This window comes from Cebus imitator, unplaced genomic scaffold, assembly GCF_001604975.1.
Source record: "Cebus imitator isolate Cc_AM_T3 unplaced genomic scaffold, Cebus_imitator-1.0 Scaffold181, whole genome shotgun sequence".
In the NCBI taxonomy this organism is placed as follows: domain Eukaryota; kingdom Metazoa; phylum Chordata; class Mammalia; order Primates; family Cebidae; genus Cebus; species Cebus imitator.
In genome coordinates, this window is record NW_016107496.1 from 452969 (window position 1) to 468737 (window position 15769).

Here is a 15769-nt window from a genome sequence, read left to right on the forward strand (position 1 = left end):
GTCTCAAAAAAAAAAAGTTATTCATGGATCTTTGTCTGTGTGGTGAGCTGGTGCTCCTAACCTCTGTGTTGTTTAATGATCAATTGTGCAAAATTTTGATATATACATTCTAAGTCCACTGGCAACAGAGTAATACCTCATTACACAGAAACAGATGTAGGGTAGTTGCTAAAATTGATAAAGTCCTATCATACAAAATACAACCAAATATGAATAAAAATACCTTAAACAGAACAAATTATTTTAAAAACCATTCTTAATATATGATATATCAATGTCTGCTTGTTGATAAGCACTTTTTAGAATATGACGTCTAGGAGAAAATGCCTCTGGAACAAGTGGTTAATAATAACAATCCCTGAAATTAACAAGTTACACAAAGGAGAACTATATACCAAGGTATTATAAGAAACAGTATGTTTCTTTTTTGTTTTTCTGAGATGGAGATTTGCTCTTGTTGCAGCATGATCTTGGCTCACTGCAACCTCCACCTCCCAGGCTCGAACAATTCTCCTGCCTCAGCCTCCCAAGTAGTTGGGACTACACACATGCAACACCACGCCCAGCTAAGTTTTGTATTTTTAGTAGAGACGGGGTTTAACCATGTTGGTCAGGATAGTGTCTATCTCTTGACCTTGTGATTCACCCACCTTGGCCTCCCAATGTGGTGGGATTATAGGCGTGAGCCACTGTGCCTGGTCAAGAAACAGTATGTTTCTATGCAGAATTTGTGTTATGACTGCATGAATGTATCATAAGAGAAATTTTCTATCAGCAAAAAGGAAATTTATTTATTTATTTTAGAGTTAGCATCTTGCCATGTTGCCCAGGCTGTAATGCAGGGGTGCAACTGTGGCTCACTGCAGCCTCGAACATCTGGGCTCAAGTGATCCTCCTACCTCAGCCTCCAGAGTAGCTAGGGCCACAGGCATGTGCCACCACACCCAACTATTTTTTCTTATTTTTTGTAGAGACAGGGTTTTGCTGTGTTGCCCAGTCTGGCCTTGAACTCCTGGCTTCAACTGCTTGTGCTGCCTCAGCCTCCTAAAGCACTGAGATTACTGGCATGAGCCACTGTGCCTGGCCCCCAGGATGTATTTAATGCTAACGCAAACCTTTCTCAGGCCTCTTTTTACAAACTCACTTCATTCCAATTGACCATAATCACAACTTTTCTTACCCTTCTTGTCACTGATGTTTCCCATGTAATGCCTCTTCTCAATTGCTACTAAAAATCAAACCACCAAACAAAATATTCCATGAGCATTATAACTGTAAACAACAGAAGGTGCCCTCCACGAACAATAGAATGTTTCTTGCATTCCTGGACTTAAGGTGAGATACAGGCTACAACTCCTGGGACTTCCTTAAAATAAAGTCTAGGCACAGGAGTGGCCTGTTGTGATCATTCTACTTGAGTGCTGATTATATCATATACATATATATGTAGTGATATCACATGGATGACCATGATTGACAGAAAGATACCAGAAAGCCCAAGAAAATTCCCTATCACGGAAAAAGAGAAGGGTAAGGCAGCATAATTACACAAAGGCAGCCCTATGCCTCCAAGTTTCAACAGCGCTTCACAGCTTTATAAAAAGATTTTGTAGGAAATTCTGCAATAGAGATGACCAAAGAGGCAGCATAAATGATTGAGAGAGATTTTCAAAGCTACCAGTTGATCTATTTTTTTTTTTTTTTTTTTGAGACAGGGTCTTGCTTTGTTGCTCAGGCTGGAGTGCAGTAGCTCGATCTCAGCTCACTGCAGCCTCTGCCTCCCAGATTCCAGAGATTATCCTGCTTCAGCCTCCTAGGTAGCTGGGATTATAGGCTCACACCACCGTGCCTGTAATCCCAGCACTTTGGGAGGCTGAGGCAGGTGGATCACCTGAGGTCAGTTTGAGACCAGCCTGGCCAACATGATGAAATCCTGCCTCTACTAAAAATACAAAAATTAGCCAGTTGATCTATTTTTAATTTAACCCTACTTTTCTATATATTTTTATTATTGCAGTAATGGTAATGTATTACTTTTATCTTTTATTCTTCTAAAATATTTTTGTTATAAACAGTAAAAATATATATGAGCAGTTTAATAATAATTTAAAATAAGCAACCTCAGACTCTGACCTGTGTATAGCAGTCTCTCATTACGGTTTAAATTACACCTCCTAATAATGTTCATCTATATTAATTTGCTTATTGGCTATTTGGAAATCCTCTTTTGTGAAAGAACTGTTTAACTGTTTTTCCTATTTAAAATTTTATTGTTTATTTGTAGTACTTCTTTTCATATTCTACACATACCCCCATCATACACAGGTACCGTATTTATCTTCACTCAATCTTTGGTTTGCTTTCTCACTGTCTTAATGTTGTCTGTCAATGAACAGAAATAATTTAATTTTTATTTTATTCAGTCCAATTAATTAATCTCCTGTTTTAAAAAATAACCCAAAAAGAGTAGATAATAACAATTGTTCATCAGGGTTTATTAAAACAAAAACCACTATAACACTTTCAATATACATTATTCATACTGCAACATACACATATATACACATAATCAAAGAGGTATGCATACATTGTTATATATGGGGATATACATTTTATATCTATATATAAATATACATTTTGTATATTTATATACAAGTCATACCATATTTCAAGGAAATCTTAAATATACACATCCATACATGTATAAATTCGTAGATACATCTATGAATAAATTTTCTAATCAAAAGATAAATAAAAACTAAAAGCTTTAAATGCTATATTTATCAGCAAGGAAAGCCAATGTTTTAAAAAACTGATTGATTATTCTAAATATCCTTAAGTTGTATCTGTTTTGCTTAGTAAGTTGAGCTGAGTGCAGGGCTCACACCTGTAATCCCAGCATTTTAGGAGGTCGAGGTGGGTGTGTATCTTGAGTCTGGGAGTTCGAGACCAGCCTGGGCAATGTGGCAAAACTCTGTCTCTACTAAAAACACAAAAAATTAGCTGTGTGAGATGGCACATGCCTGCAATCCCAGCTACTTGGGAGGCTTAGGTGGGAGAATTACCGGAGCCCAGAAATCAAGGCTGCAGTTAGCCATGTTTGCACCACTGCACTCCAGCCTGGGCAATGGGAGTGAGACCCTCTCCCAAAAATAAATAAATAAATAAATTGGCAGGGGACAGTAGAAAGTAATCTTTTGCCAAGACAGTCTAGTTTGAATGAAAATGTTATGCCTCATTGTAAATAAATAAATACAAATATTCATTTATACTACAGTCTGTTACTACTTATGACTCTAATATAAACGATTAAACCAATGCTTCCCTAAATATCCCTAGTCTGACCAATCAAACTGTAACAGGTTCCTGTGTAGCCATCAAAATGGATCCATCAAAGGAAATCTATCTCAATAAACTTTATGCAAATAAATGTTTGTGAGCTTGTGAACTTTTTTCTTTTTACTATTTGATCAAAAAATCATTTTTCACAACAAATGCCTGGAGGTGATTTCACCTGAAAAGTCCCAGAGACACTAGGCCTTAGAGTGTCAGTTGTAAACTGTTTCTTTCCTGCTTGGGGAACCAGCCAAACACCACTTTCAACTCCCACTAGATTCTAAGGATTTGGACTTAATGATTATTGGCCATTGCATCAACCTACATGTTTCAAAGGCCACACCTAGGAGATCCCCATTGGTCCTTATGACAGTCAATGTTATTAAAGTTCTTTCTTACTAAATCTGACTTCATATTGTGATTATCGAGAATAAAAGCTGTTGTCCTATACAACAAAGGCAATCACCTGAACCAGCAGCCTTAATATAGCTTCTCTGCAGGTTGGTTAAACCAAACTATGCTGCGTATGAATGAGACATTGGTTTCAGAAAGAAAACAACTAAAGGGCATTTTAGAACCTTTCAGAAAAAGACCTGCCCTACGGCTATTTAACCTCACTAAAGCATTTTATCATCAACAGGATTTTATAAACTCAACCATGATACAAGATTTAAAAAGTAATCTTCTCCAGTTCATTGTTATTTTTAGCAGATGCATCCAAATAAAAATCCTGCAGCCAAGTTGAAGAGAAGATTGCCTTGCTGGACAGGATATACAGGTAATCTGTATTTGGGGTATGGAAAGGATTTTGAGGCTGAGTTTCTAGATAAAGATTTAATTAGTAAAGATTCAGATGTCCCCCTTGGCTGGGCTTCGAACTCTTCAGGAATAGCCAGGACCAGGAAACTGACAGGGACACCATGAGTCTGACCCAAGGTCAGACTTAGGATGTAAGGCCAAAGCTGGCAGTTATGGGTAAACATTCAGTGTTCAAGGAAATAGAGCATTGTTGTAATCCATACCTGAAGACTCATGAAATACATACTTGAGGGCCATGAGGGAGAATACATTCTGGCCATAAGAGAGAAATCTGGGACATGAAGACTGGGGACAATGTCTCAGGATGAAAGTCACAAAGCTAATCTAAATATCTGTACAAGAAACAGAAGAATGAATGTTCCACTCTGGTTTTAAACAGCCTTCAGAGTATGATCAGAGAATAGTGGGTCGGGACTTCCCCCTGTAAGGTAAGGATTACCAGCAGAAGCTAGATGCTCAGAGTCTAACATTGCAGTCCTACAAGATGAATTCCCAACTTTTCTCCTATTGTCTGAGAGAGTGGTCCAGAATATGCAGTAGTGCACAGAGTTGGTTGTTGCTACAACCTGTATACCCACTCAAGTATTCTCGTACCATGAAATCCTTTCAAGTCTTCCTCTTGCTTACTTGTCCAGAGATTCCAGGCATTCCTGGGATACACATCTTCCCTAGCAATTCTATCAAAGATCCCCCCAGGTGTCTACATGGGTCCCAACCAACTTCTCTCCCACTTGTCATGTCTGGTGTCTAGTAGCAATACCTATCAGGATGAATTACATGCCCTCCTTTCTGAGAGACATTATCCACAGTAACTGCAAAGTGGTTTACCCTTTAAAAGAAAAAAAAAAAACAGCCTCCACTCCAAAATAATTCCACACCTCCTATTTTTCTTCTATTTGAGGTAATGAGCAGGAGTGGGCTTCTACCGGTAATGATTTCAGTATGATTTTCTTACACCTCTCTTCATAAAGGCACAAAGTAAGAATAACAACAGCAGCATTAGCAGAAACAACTTTGATTTTTGATAGTGCTTCACCCTATCGGAGAATTTATCTGAGTTTCATCTAGACTTACAACTTTAAGAAATAATTTTAATAATAACAAATGTCAGCGAACAGTAAGGAGTAGGTAGTTTGAAGCACTTTACATATAATATCATATTTATTCCTTAAAACCTTACATAGTACTATTATATGCATTTTATATACTAAGAAATTGAAGTACAGAGCTTTATGTATCTTGTACGAGTCATATTGCTAATTACAGGTATTGATCGACTTACCACCTATGCAACTTACGACCATTCAACTTTACGACCACAGTCGCTAGCCACGACTGCTCCGCGTCTGGCAGCGCAGACATTGCCCAGCTGGGCGTACGACAGTGCGGACCAGCTTCCGGCAGCACTACCATCTCCACGTGCCCATTTCAACTGTACATATAGCCTACTCAACTTACGACCAAATCGTGTTACGACCAGTCTGCGGTCCCGACCGTGGTCGTAAGTAGAGCACTAGCTGTAATAGCACAGCTGGAATGTGAAGGCAGTCTGACACGGGAGCCCACTTAGTCACTGACCTGTGTGGCACAATCATACTGTAAGCATCAGCTTTTCAGAACTACCCACGTTTTACTGAACATGACTTGATTTTTCCTCAGTCCTGAGCTTTTGAACACATTTCATGCCAATTAATTGTCTCTTTGATATTTATTTTCCTAGGTCAATCATATGCTTTCTTTAAAACTTTGTCCAAACTTCTTCAATGTATTACCATTACTGACCACTGTATAAATTAAAATTTGAGTTCTCTTCACATTAATTACACTGTTGCAATTTCTTGTTTTCACATCCATGTTCTTCAGTGGACCATTTAAAAAGCAAAGACTACACCTCAATCATCTTTATGTTCCATGTGACTGATAAGAAAAGAGAACCGGTACCTTGAGAAAGCTGTCTGGAGTATACTTGGCTTGGCTTCTATGGTTTTCCGTATTATTTCAAGGAAGCACTCTTTGTAAATGGCCTTGGGGAACCACAGCACCATCACCGAGTTCCTCCTCCTCGGGCTGTCTGCTGATCCCCACGTCCAGGCTCTGCTCTTTGTGCTGCTCCTGGGGATTTACCTCCTGACCGTAATCGGGAACCTGACGCTGCTGCTGGTGACCAGGGCTGACTCTCGTCTCCATACGCCCATGTATTTCTTCCTGAGTCACCTCGCTTTTGTCGATCTTTGCCTCTCTTCGACCATCGTGCCCAAGATGCTGGAGAACCTCCTGTCACAGAGGAAAGCCATTTCAGTAGAGGGCTGCCTGGCTCAGGTCTTCTTTGTGTTTGTCACTGCAGGGACCGAGGCCTGCCTTCTCTCAGGGATGGCTTACGACCGCTATACTGCCGTCTGCTGCCCACTGCTTTATGGACAGATCATGGGTAAACAGCTGTGTATGCACCTTGTGTGGGGCTCATGGGGACTGGGCTTTCTGGATGCACTCATCAATGTCCTTTTAGCTGTAAACATGGTCTTTTGTGAAGCCAAAATCATTCACCACTATAGCTGTGAGATGCCGTCTCTCCTCTCTCTGTCATGCTCTGATATCTCCAGAAACCTCATCGCCTTGCTCTGCTCTACTCTCCTGCATGGGCTGGGAACCTTCCTTTTGGTCTTCTTATCCTACACCCGCATTATCTCTACCATCCTAAGCATCAGCTCTGCCTCAGGCAGAAGCAAGGCCTTCTCCACCTGCTCTGCCCATCTCACTGCAGTGACCCTCTACTATGCCTCAGGTTTGCTCCGCCATCTCATGCCAAATTCAGGTTCCCCCATGGAGTTGATCTTCTCTGTGCAGTATACTGTAGTCACTCCCATGCTGAATCCCCTCATCTACAGCCTGAAAAATAAGGAAGTGAAGGTAGCTCTGAAAAGAGCTTTGGAAAAATATTTGCAATATACTAAATGTTGAATTAAAAACCAAGCATCGTTGGCCCAGGAACAACAGCTCAGGAGTTCAAGACTAGCCTGGCCAACATGGTAAAACCCTGTCTCAAAAAAAAAAATTAAAAATTAGCTGGACATGGTGGTATGCACCTGTAATCCCAGCTACTTGGAAGGCTGAGGTGGGAGGATTGCTTGAGTGCAGGAGATCGAGGCTACAGTGAGCTGAGATTGCACCACTGCACTCCAGCCTGGGCAACAGAGCAAGACACTGTCTTAAAAAAAAAAATATATATATATATATAGTGGAAAATTTGGGTCACACTGCATACAACACAACACTGGATAAGTTTACAGCCGTAAGGAGTATTCCTGACTACCCTCAGTGTCTGATATCACAAGCTATAAATTAGAAGTGCATGAGAGAGCCATGTGCAGTGGCTCACGCCTGTAATCCCAGCACTTTGGGAGGCCAAGGCGGGCGGATCACCTGAGGTCGGGAGTTTGAGACCAGCCTGGCCAACATGGAGAAACCCTGTCTCTACTAAAAAATACAAAATTAACTGGGCGTGGTGGTGGATGCTTGTAATCCCAGCTACTCAGGAGGCTGAGACAGGAGAATCGCTTGAAGCCAGGAGGCAGAGGTTGCGGTGAGCCGAGATCACGCCGTTGCACTCGAAGCTGGGCAACAAGAGCGAAACTCCGTCTCAAAAAAAAAAGAAGTCCATGAGAGAATGGCACAAAATTATTACAGAAAGGACAGTTAACTTTAATCCCTCTTAGAGACAAAGCAAATTATTAAATTATCATCTTAATAAAGTTTTGTTATGAATATATTGATTCATTTTTCTCATTCTAAAACATGCACCTTGGGCTTTGCATTTAGTAAAATCAGTGCCACGAATCTATCATTATTTTTAATTTACTTTGGTGAATACACTAAAAGCCATGCATTTAATAAGACCACAGTGCCATGGATCTGTGGGAGAGAAAGCTAGAGATAAGAGTTGATGGGAAGAAAGAGAAAGATTTCCAACTTGTGGCCACAGAAGACATAAACAGCTTAAAGAACTGCAGATGGAATCAACATACTGAGGCAGAACTCAGACTCAGATAAAATTCCCAAAAACTTCACTGTGTTTGCAGCTTGGTGGCCAGATCTCTGGTGCAAAAGGTTGCAAGGAGGCTCTGTGGCTCTAGAAACTTCATGTCTCACATGGTCTTCATTCACTGTATAGGGAATTTATATTTATCCAATTAGCTGATCTCATCAGTGTGTCTTTTCCTTTTAGAGTGGAGGCTAAAATTCACCAAACAATAGGGGGAGAAGATGGAGAAGACCTTGCCCTTACAGTTAGATGAGCTTGATACCCTATTACTGATTCCTGAACTGAGCATGAAGCATTTCTTGGCATAGCTTTACAGACAGGGGCAACTGGAACTCATCCTGGGTTCTCTCTGGGCACCTTGTGTGAGACCGCCTTTGGCTGTGACTTTTATCCTTACTTTATGTTACTGCTGTGTTGTATCCTTTTCCAGAAGTAACCATAGATTGGTAAGCATCATTATTTGGGGTCCTGTGAGGGACCAAAATTGTTTTTGGACTTTGCAATTAAAGGAAAATAATTAAGTGTTTTGGATTTAGCCACAGCACTCTGCCTAATTGCTGCCATTAGTTCAGCCAGTCGACATCATATATGGGATTAGAAATCTGTCTCCCCAACTCATTTTTAACTAAAACTGTAACTAAGGCATTATTTATATAGAAAAGGTGTGGTTCTGATACAGGGAATGAAAATGTATCATTGATGGCATGTGCTTGCCTAGTCGCCCTTAGTTTGAAGTTGCACATGCTTTGAAATTACTTGCTGATAATAAAACTTCCCAGTGGAATCTGAAAATTATAAAACTGAAACCTCAGGAGCTAGTAAAATGGATTGGCAGGAAATTTCAATCCAGTGGCAGGTCCACTAAATTCAGTTCCACAGTGTCTGCCTTCAACCTTAGCAGAGAAAAGGAAGCCCAAAGATCTTCTTTGGTTGAGCTTCACTCTCTCTGGCCAGGAGATGGCGCTCCAACCAAAGGAACCTGGGCAACCACAAGGACACCTGGACATACCAATGAGACTAACTACTACTAAAAAGACATTTAGGTAAGTTGAAATGTATTTCTACTACGTAGGCAATTTTAATTTTGATGTAGTTGTTTAATTGTTCTGTAATTAATGGGCCATTGAAAAATACGTTCCTGTTAATTGTTGGAATTTACTTACTGGCCTTACGTGGCAGGTTTTTGTTATTCCTCACCCATTGTATATATATGCCACCTGTTTATGGCAAAACTTACTTTTTGGTTGTAAAGATGTTTATTATATGTTTTTTCCTAATAAAGAGTTGTTATCAGCCAGGCACAGTGGCTCAAGCCTGTAATCCCAACGCTTTGGAAGGCCAAGGTGGGTGGATCATGACATCAAGAGATCAAGACCATCCTGGCCAACATGGTGAAACCCCATCTCTACTAAAAATACAAAGAAAATTAGCTAGGCGTGGTGGTGTGAGCCTGTAGTCCCAGCTACTCGGGAGGCTGAGGCAGGAGGATTGCTTGAACCCAGGAGATGGAAGTTGCAGTGAGCCGAGATTGCACCACTGCACTGCAGACTGGTGCACAGCAAAACTCTGTCTCAAAAAAGAAAAAAAGAGTTGTGATCAATTTTGCAAAAAAAAAAAAAAAGACATTTCAAGTGGGGCAAGCTGACTGATAATGGAGGGAGGGCAAAAAGAAGCATGAAAGTAGGGGTTTGTTCAGTGAGATAAGTGAGACATTTTGTAGTGTTAAAAGCAGCTTCCCTTTGAGTCCTTGCTGAAATGGCTCCTGAGAGTTTTGGATCAAGGTGCAGTGTTCCTGTCCTTGAACACTGCTGAATAGGAAAGAATGATTGCCAGCTCCTAAGGGAATATTTGGGCTTTCCCTGGATCTTCAGCTGGCTGCTACCTTTGCAGGGACGGTTCATGGGGCAGCCGCTAGTTCACTAGACTGGATCAAGGGAAGAACGTGTCATATATACTCAGGTATGTCTGAGCTCCTGGTTCTGATGTGTTTTACATACACATTGATGGTTTCTAATCAAGAAAGAGAGCACATGCTGGTATGACCCTGTAGGGGAAAGACCTGGAGCTCCCTTCAGGACTCCTTGCTGGGAGGCAGCCTTTGGCTGTGATGCATATCCTTACTTTAATGCTGTTGCTGCATTTGTATGATTTTTCCTGCAAATTATAGATTTGTATCCAATGTCATTTTGGGTCTTTGGAGTCTTCTTTATCAATGGAATCCTGTCTAACTGTCACCAATAGTCCAAAAATCTCTTACTCTCAGGAAGTCTGTAGTTTAGCAGCAGCTGAGTAGCAAGTGTGGGGTCAGCAGGGAGGCCCAGAAAGCTGTCAGGGAGGGTTTCTCATGAGCCAAGGGGAGAAACGATAGGTTGGTCATTCAGACTGCAATGAAGTCTAAATGAGCTAGTATTCTTTGCCCTAAGCCCATAACCAAAGAGCTTATTGGGGGCTTTTAGAAAGGGGACATTAGAAGATATCTGGGTTTGAGGAAATTTTATCTGGAAGACAAATAAATCATAAGTACTCAAGGACTTGAATGAAGTCTCATAAAACTTAGAAGTGAAAATAATAGATTTTCCTATTAAATAATACAGTTAGCATTTAATGGATTAGCCTAATGATATGCAAAATCAACTGAAGATGCTGCATGATTGACCATTAATATAACTAATATTTTCTATCATTAACATGAACATGTCCCACCATACTCTCTAATCCCAAGTCCAAACTTTGTGACTTTCCTGAGCTAAGCTGCAGCTAGAGGAATCAGGGAGGTGGGAGTGGTACAGCCCAGGCCCCATGGGAGTCCCTTCCACAGCAGCAGCAGCTGCAGCAGCACGCGTGAGCCTTTCTCCCCAGGGGCTGAACATGGATGTTCTGGGAACATTAGCACTCAGGTGATGGACATATAGGTGAAAGGTTGGTATTGTCCCACGTAAATGCACCTCTCTAGCTGACTCCCAAGCATCTAAGGAAGAACTGAAACAGAGAAAGTTTCCCTCTGTTAAGGATGGGAAAGCAGAAGAAGACTGGAGTGCAGAAGTGGGTGCCTGGAAGTGGGACGGCACCTTGCCTGCTGCTACACCACAGGCAGAGATTCTGGGGTAGAGATTCCCTTCTCTCGTGAGACTGTTAGCACTCGAAGAACTGAAATAGCCAGTCTTTTGCCACAATGACAAACGAAAACAATAGTACAAAGAGGCACTGAGAGAGAAACATCAAGAGGGATAATCAGAACAACCCCATTAAAAATGCTGAAGGAGACAGACATGAACCAGAACAACTACCATATATATTTAAATAAGAGTGGGAGTGATACATATATATAGTAGTGTATATATATACACACACATATAGAAACAGAGTTTCAAAAGTTCCATTTAAGGCAGGAGAATCCCTTAAGCCTGGGAGATGGAGGATGCAGTGATCCAAAATTCTGCCACTGAACTCCAGGCTGGATGACAGAGCCAGACTCCGTCTCAAAAAAAAAAAAAAAAAGTAGAGGGCTGGAAAGATGTCACTCCCACTGTTATTTAAATTTTTTAAAAAATGCTCAACAAACTGAAAATCAGCTACTTTTCTTGGACCATAGGAGTACTGAGGTCACAGGGCAGATGGCCATAAACAAATCAATGTGGAGAGGCAAGTTCCTGCAAGGCGACGCAGAACCTGAGCATTTGCTTACCTAGGGCAGAAACTACTGGGTGTCATATAAACGAGTAGGAGGATTAAACTGGAAATTTTGACAAATTGCTGGTTACTGAGTATATGATAGTGTGAGACTTTGAAGTACCTGAGGGTCACAATCATGGAGGGGTTCCCAATTTTTTGCAGTCTTTGCCTCCAGGAGCCCCATGTGGCTCTCAAGAAAAGCTCTCCCCATAGTCCTGGCTGGGGTAGGGAAACAGCAGCCACTGCTAAATCCTCCCAGACCCAGTTCTCTTATCTCCACTACAAAACAAAAGGCTAAACCAGAAGCAGGAAATTTATCAAAACCCCAACTCTGAGGGTCCTGGTGCAATCCCACTATAGCCAGGAAAACAGATTGAAAATCTTACCCTGAAGAAACTGGTGAATATGGAGGAGAGAGATCCAAGATGCTGATCACTAGCAGTTCGGGATTGTAGTTCCCAGTGAAAGCGCAGAGAACGAGAGGACGCCACACTTTCAGACGAATTTTTGTTGCTCACACACCAGGAGATTCCCGGCGGAGGAGCCCCACGGGTCGCCAGCGTGACTCTTGTGGCCGGCAAGGCAGTTTTGCCAGCGCCTCGGCGAGTCGGTTCTTGGTGCAGAGTAAATGGGACTGGGTCCCCTTTTGGCTGACATTTGAAGCTCCGGGAAGGCAAAATCGCCTATTCAGCTGATTAAAGGACCGACTCAAGAAGGAAGCCAGAACGGAGATTCCCAGGCAGAAAAGCACCATCAATCTTAACGTCGCTGTTTAGGCCGGCGAAGTGGGTTGCTCAGATTCCAGCGCTGGGAATCAACAAGTTGGACATCCACTCAGAAACCTAATTAGAAAGTCGGTAATTACAAAGACAACAGATGGATAAATTTATAACGAAGGGAAGAAACTAGACTAAAAAGGCTGAGAATACCCAAAATCAGAATGCCTCTCCCTCTACAGGGGATCACAGTTCCTCATCAGCAACGGAACAAGGCCTGATGGAGAACTAGTGTGTTCCATTAACAGATGCAGGCTTCAAAAGGTGGATGATAAGAAACTTCTGTGAGTTAAAAGAACTTGTTCTAACCCAGTGCAAAGAAACTAAGAAGTTTGAAAAAAAGGTTTGACGAAATGCTAATGAGAATAGACAATTTAGAGAGGAATATAAGTGAATTAATGGAGCTGAAAAACACAACACGAGAACTTCGCGAAGTATGCACAAGTTTTAACAGCCGAATTGATCAAGCAGAAGAAAGGATATGAGAGGTCGAAGACCAACTTAATGAAATAAAACGAGAAGACAAGATTAGACAAAAAACGATAAAAATGAATGAGCAAAGTCTTCAAGAAATATGGGACTTTGTGAAAAGACCTAATCTACGTTTGACAGGTGTACCTGAATGTGACAAAGAGAATGAATCCAAGCTGGAAAATATTCTTCGGGATATTGTTCGGGAAAACTTTCCCAACCTAGCAAGGCAGGACAATATTCAACTCCAGGTAATACAGAGAACACAAAGATATTCCTCAAGAAGACCAACCCCAAGGCACATAACCGTCAGATTCACCAGGGTTGAAATGAAGGAGAAAATACTAAGGGCAGCCAGAGAGAAAGGTCAGGTTAACCACGAAGCGAAGCCTATCAGACTCACAGCAGATCTCTCAGCAGAAACCCTACAAGCCAGAAGAGAGTGGGGGCCAATATTCAACATCCTTAAAGAAAAGAACTTTCAACCCAGAATTTCATATCCGGCCAAACTAAGCTTCACAAGCAAAGGAAAAATAAAATCTTTTGTGAACAAGCAAGTACTCAGAGATTTCATCACCACCAGGCCTGCTTTACAAGAGCTTCTGAAAGAAGCACTACACGTAGAAAGGAACAACCAGCATCCGCCTTTCCAAAAATATACCAAAAAGTAAAGAGCATCAGCATAATGAAGAATTTACATCAACTAATGGGTAAAACAGCCAGCTAACATCAAATGGCAGTATTAAACTCACAGATATTATTATTAATCCTAAATTTAAATCGACTAAATCCCCCCAATCAAAAGACACAGCCAAAACCCATTGGTATGCTGCATCCAGACCCATCTCACATGCAAGGATACGCAAAGACTCAAAACAAAGGGATGCAGAAAAATTTACCAACCAAATGGAGAGCAAAAATAAATAAATAAATAAAAAGCAGGAGTTGCAATTCTCGCCTCTGATAAAATAGACTTTAAAGCAAAAAAGATCAAAAGAGGCAAAGAAAGACATTACATAATGGTAAAAGGATCAATGCAACAAGAAGAGCTAACGATCCTAAATATACACACCCAATACAGCAACACCCTGATACCTAAGACTTATAAAGAGACTTAGACTCCCACACAATAATAGTGGGAGACTTTAACATCAATATTAGATCAACGAGACAGAAAATTAACAACAATATCCAGGATTTGAACTCAGATCTGGAACAAGTAAACTCAATAAACATTTATAGAACTCTCCACTTCAAATACACAAAATACACACTTATCAGTATCACATCACACCTACTCACAGGTTTAAATGAAATATTGGTTGGCTGCTTGTTTGTTATTCTCTTCCCTCATTTTTTTTCCTGTCTCCATTATTAAGCACAATTATTGGCATAAAAGAGGTTTTCAATACCCATTTTTAGACTGCATTCTAGCCTGGCCAATAAAGCAACACTCCCGTTCTCTCTCCCTCTTCTTTCTCTTTCTTCCTCTCCTTCATTCTTTTTTTTTCTTTTTTTTTAACTCTTTTTTTTTTCTTTCTTTCTTTCTCCCTTTCTTTAAAAAAAAAAAAAAAAAAAAAAAAAAAAAAAAAAAAAAAAAAAAAAAAAAAAAAAAAAAAAAAAAAAAAAAAAAGAAAAAAAAAAAAACTGGTGAATATGTAAAGGCAAAAGTACTAGGACAGCAAAAACAATTCTGAGAAAAAAGAACAAAATTGGAAGATTGACATCCAGTTCCAAGAATTGCTACACAGTTATGATAATCAAGACTTGTGCCACATATACACAATGGAGTCTATTAAAAGGAGTGTGATCATTAAAAGGAGTGTGATCCAGTCATTTGCAACAGCATGGATGGAACTGGAGATCATTATGTAAAGTGAAATAAGCCAGGCATAAAAAAATAAACATTGCATGTTCTCATTTATTTGTGGGATCTAAAAATCAAAACAATTGAACTCATGAACATAGAGTAGAAGGATTTCTACCAAAGGCTGGGAAGGGTAGTGCAGGGCTGGTGGGGAGGTGGGGATGATTAATGGGTTAACTCTAAAAAGAAAGAGAATGAATCAGACCTACTATTTGATATGACAACAGGGTAACTATAGTCAACAATAACTTAACTGTAAATTTTAAGATAACTTAAAGGATAATTGCTTGAAGGAATGGATACCCCATTCTCCATGATGTGATTATTTCATTTTGCATGCCTGTGTCAACACAACCGACAAGAAATTAAATCTAAAATATACAAGGAACACCAAAACAACAAGAGAGAAAAATCTAATAGGAAAAAAAAAAGGCAAAGGATAAGAAGTAGTATTTACAGAAAAGGAAACTCACATAACTAAAGAACATATGAAGAAATGCTCAAACTTATTAGAAATTAAAGACATGTAAGTCAAAACATCAGACAGACTACCAAAATTGGTTAGTTGGTGAGTACTTAGTGATAGAGAAATCCAAGTATTACAGTGAAAACTGGTACAATTGCAATGTGAAAGTACTTAATCAAATTATACACACACACCATGACCCAGAAATGATTCACCTTGGTAAAATTGTTATGTAACTTTTAAAGTTGTTATGTAACTTTTAAAGTTGTTATGTAACTTTTAAGGAAACATCTATTAAAATGTTTATTGCAACCTTGTTCTTG

General features: G+C 40.2%; 1 protein-coding gene across 1 annotated transcript; it reads left to right on the forward strand.

The window, feature by feature from the left end:
* The first annotated feature begins 6174 nt into the window (after positions 1–6174).
* Positions 6175–12561, forward strand: LOC108315995 (olfactory receptor 8S1-like). Its single transcript, XM_017545683.1, has 3 exons — positions 6175–7062; positions 10066–10153; positions 12392–12561. The coding sequence occupies exons 1-3, from the start codon at positions 6175–6177 to the stop codon at positions 12559–12561; spliced, it is 1146 nt and encodes a 381-aa protein (XP_017401172.1).
* Positions 12562–15769: the final 3208 nt, after the last annotated feature.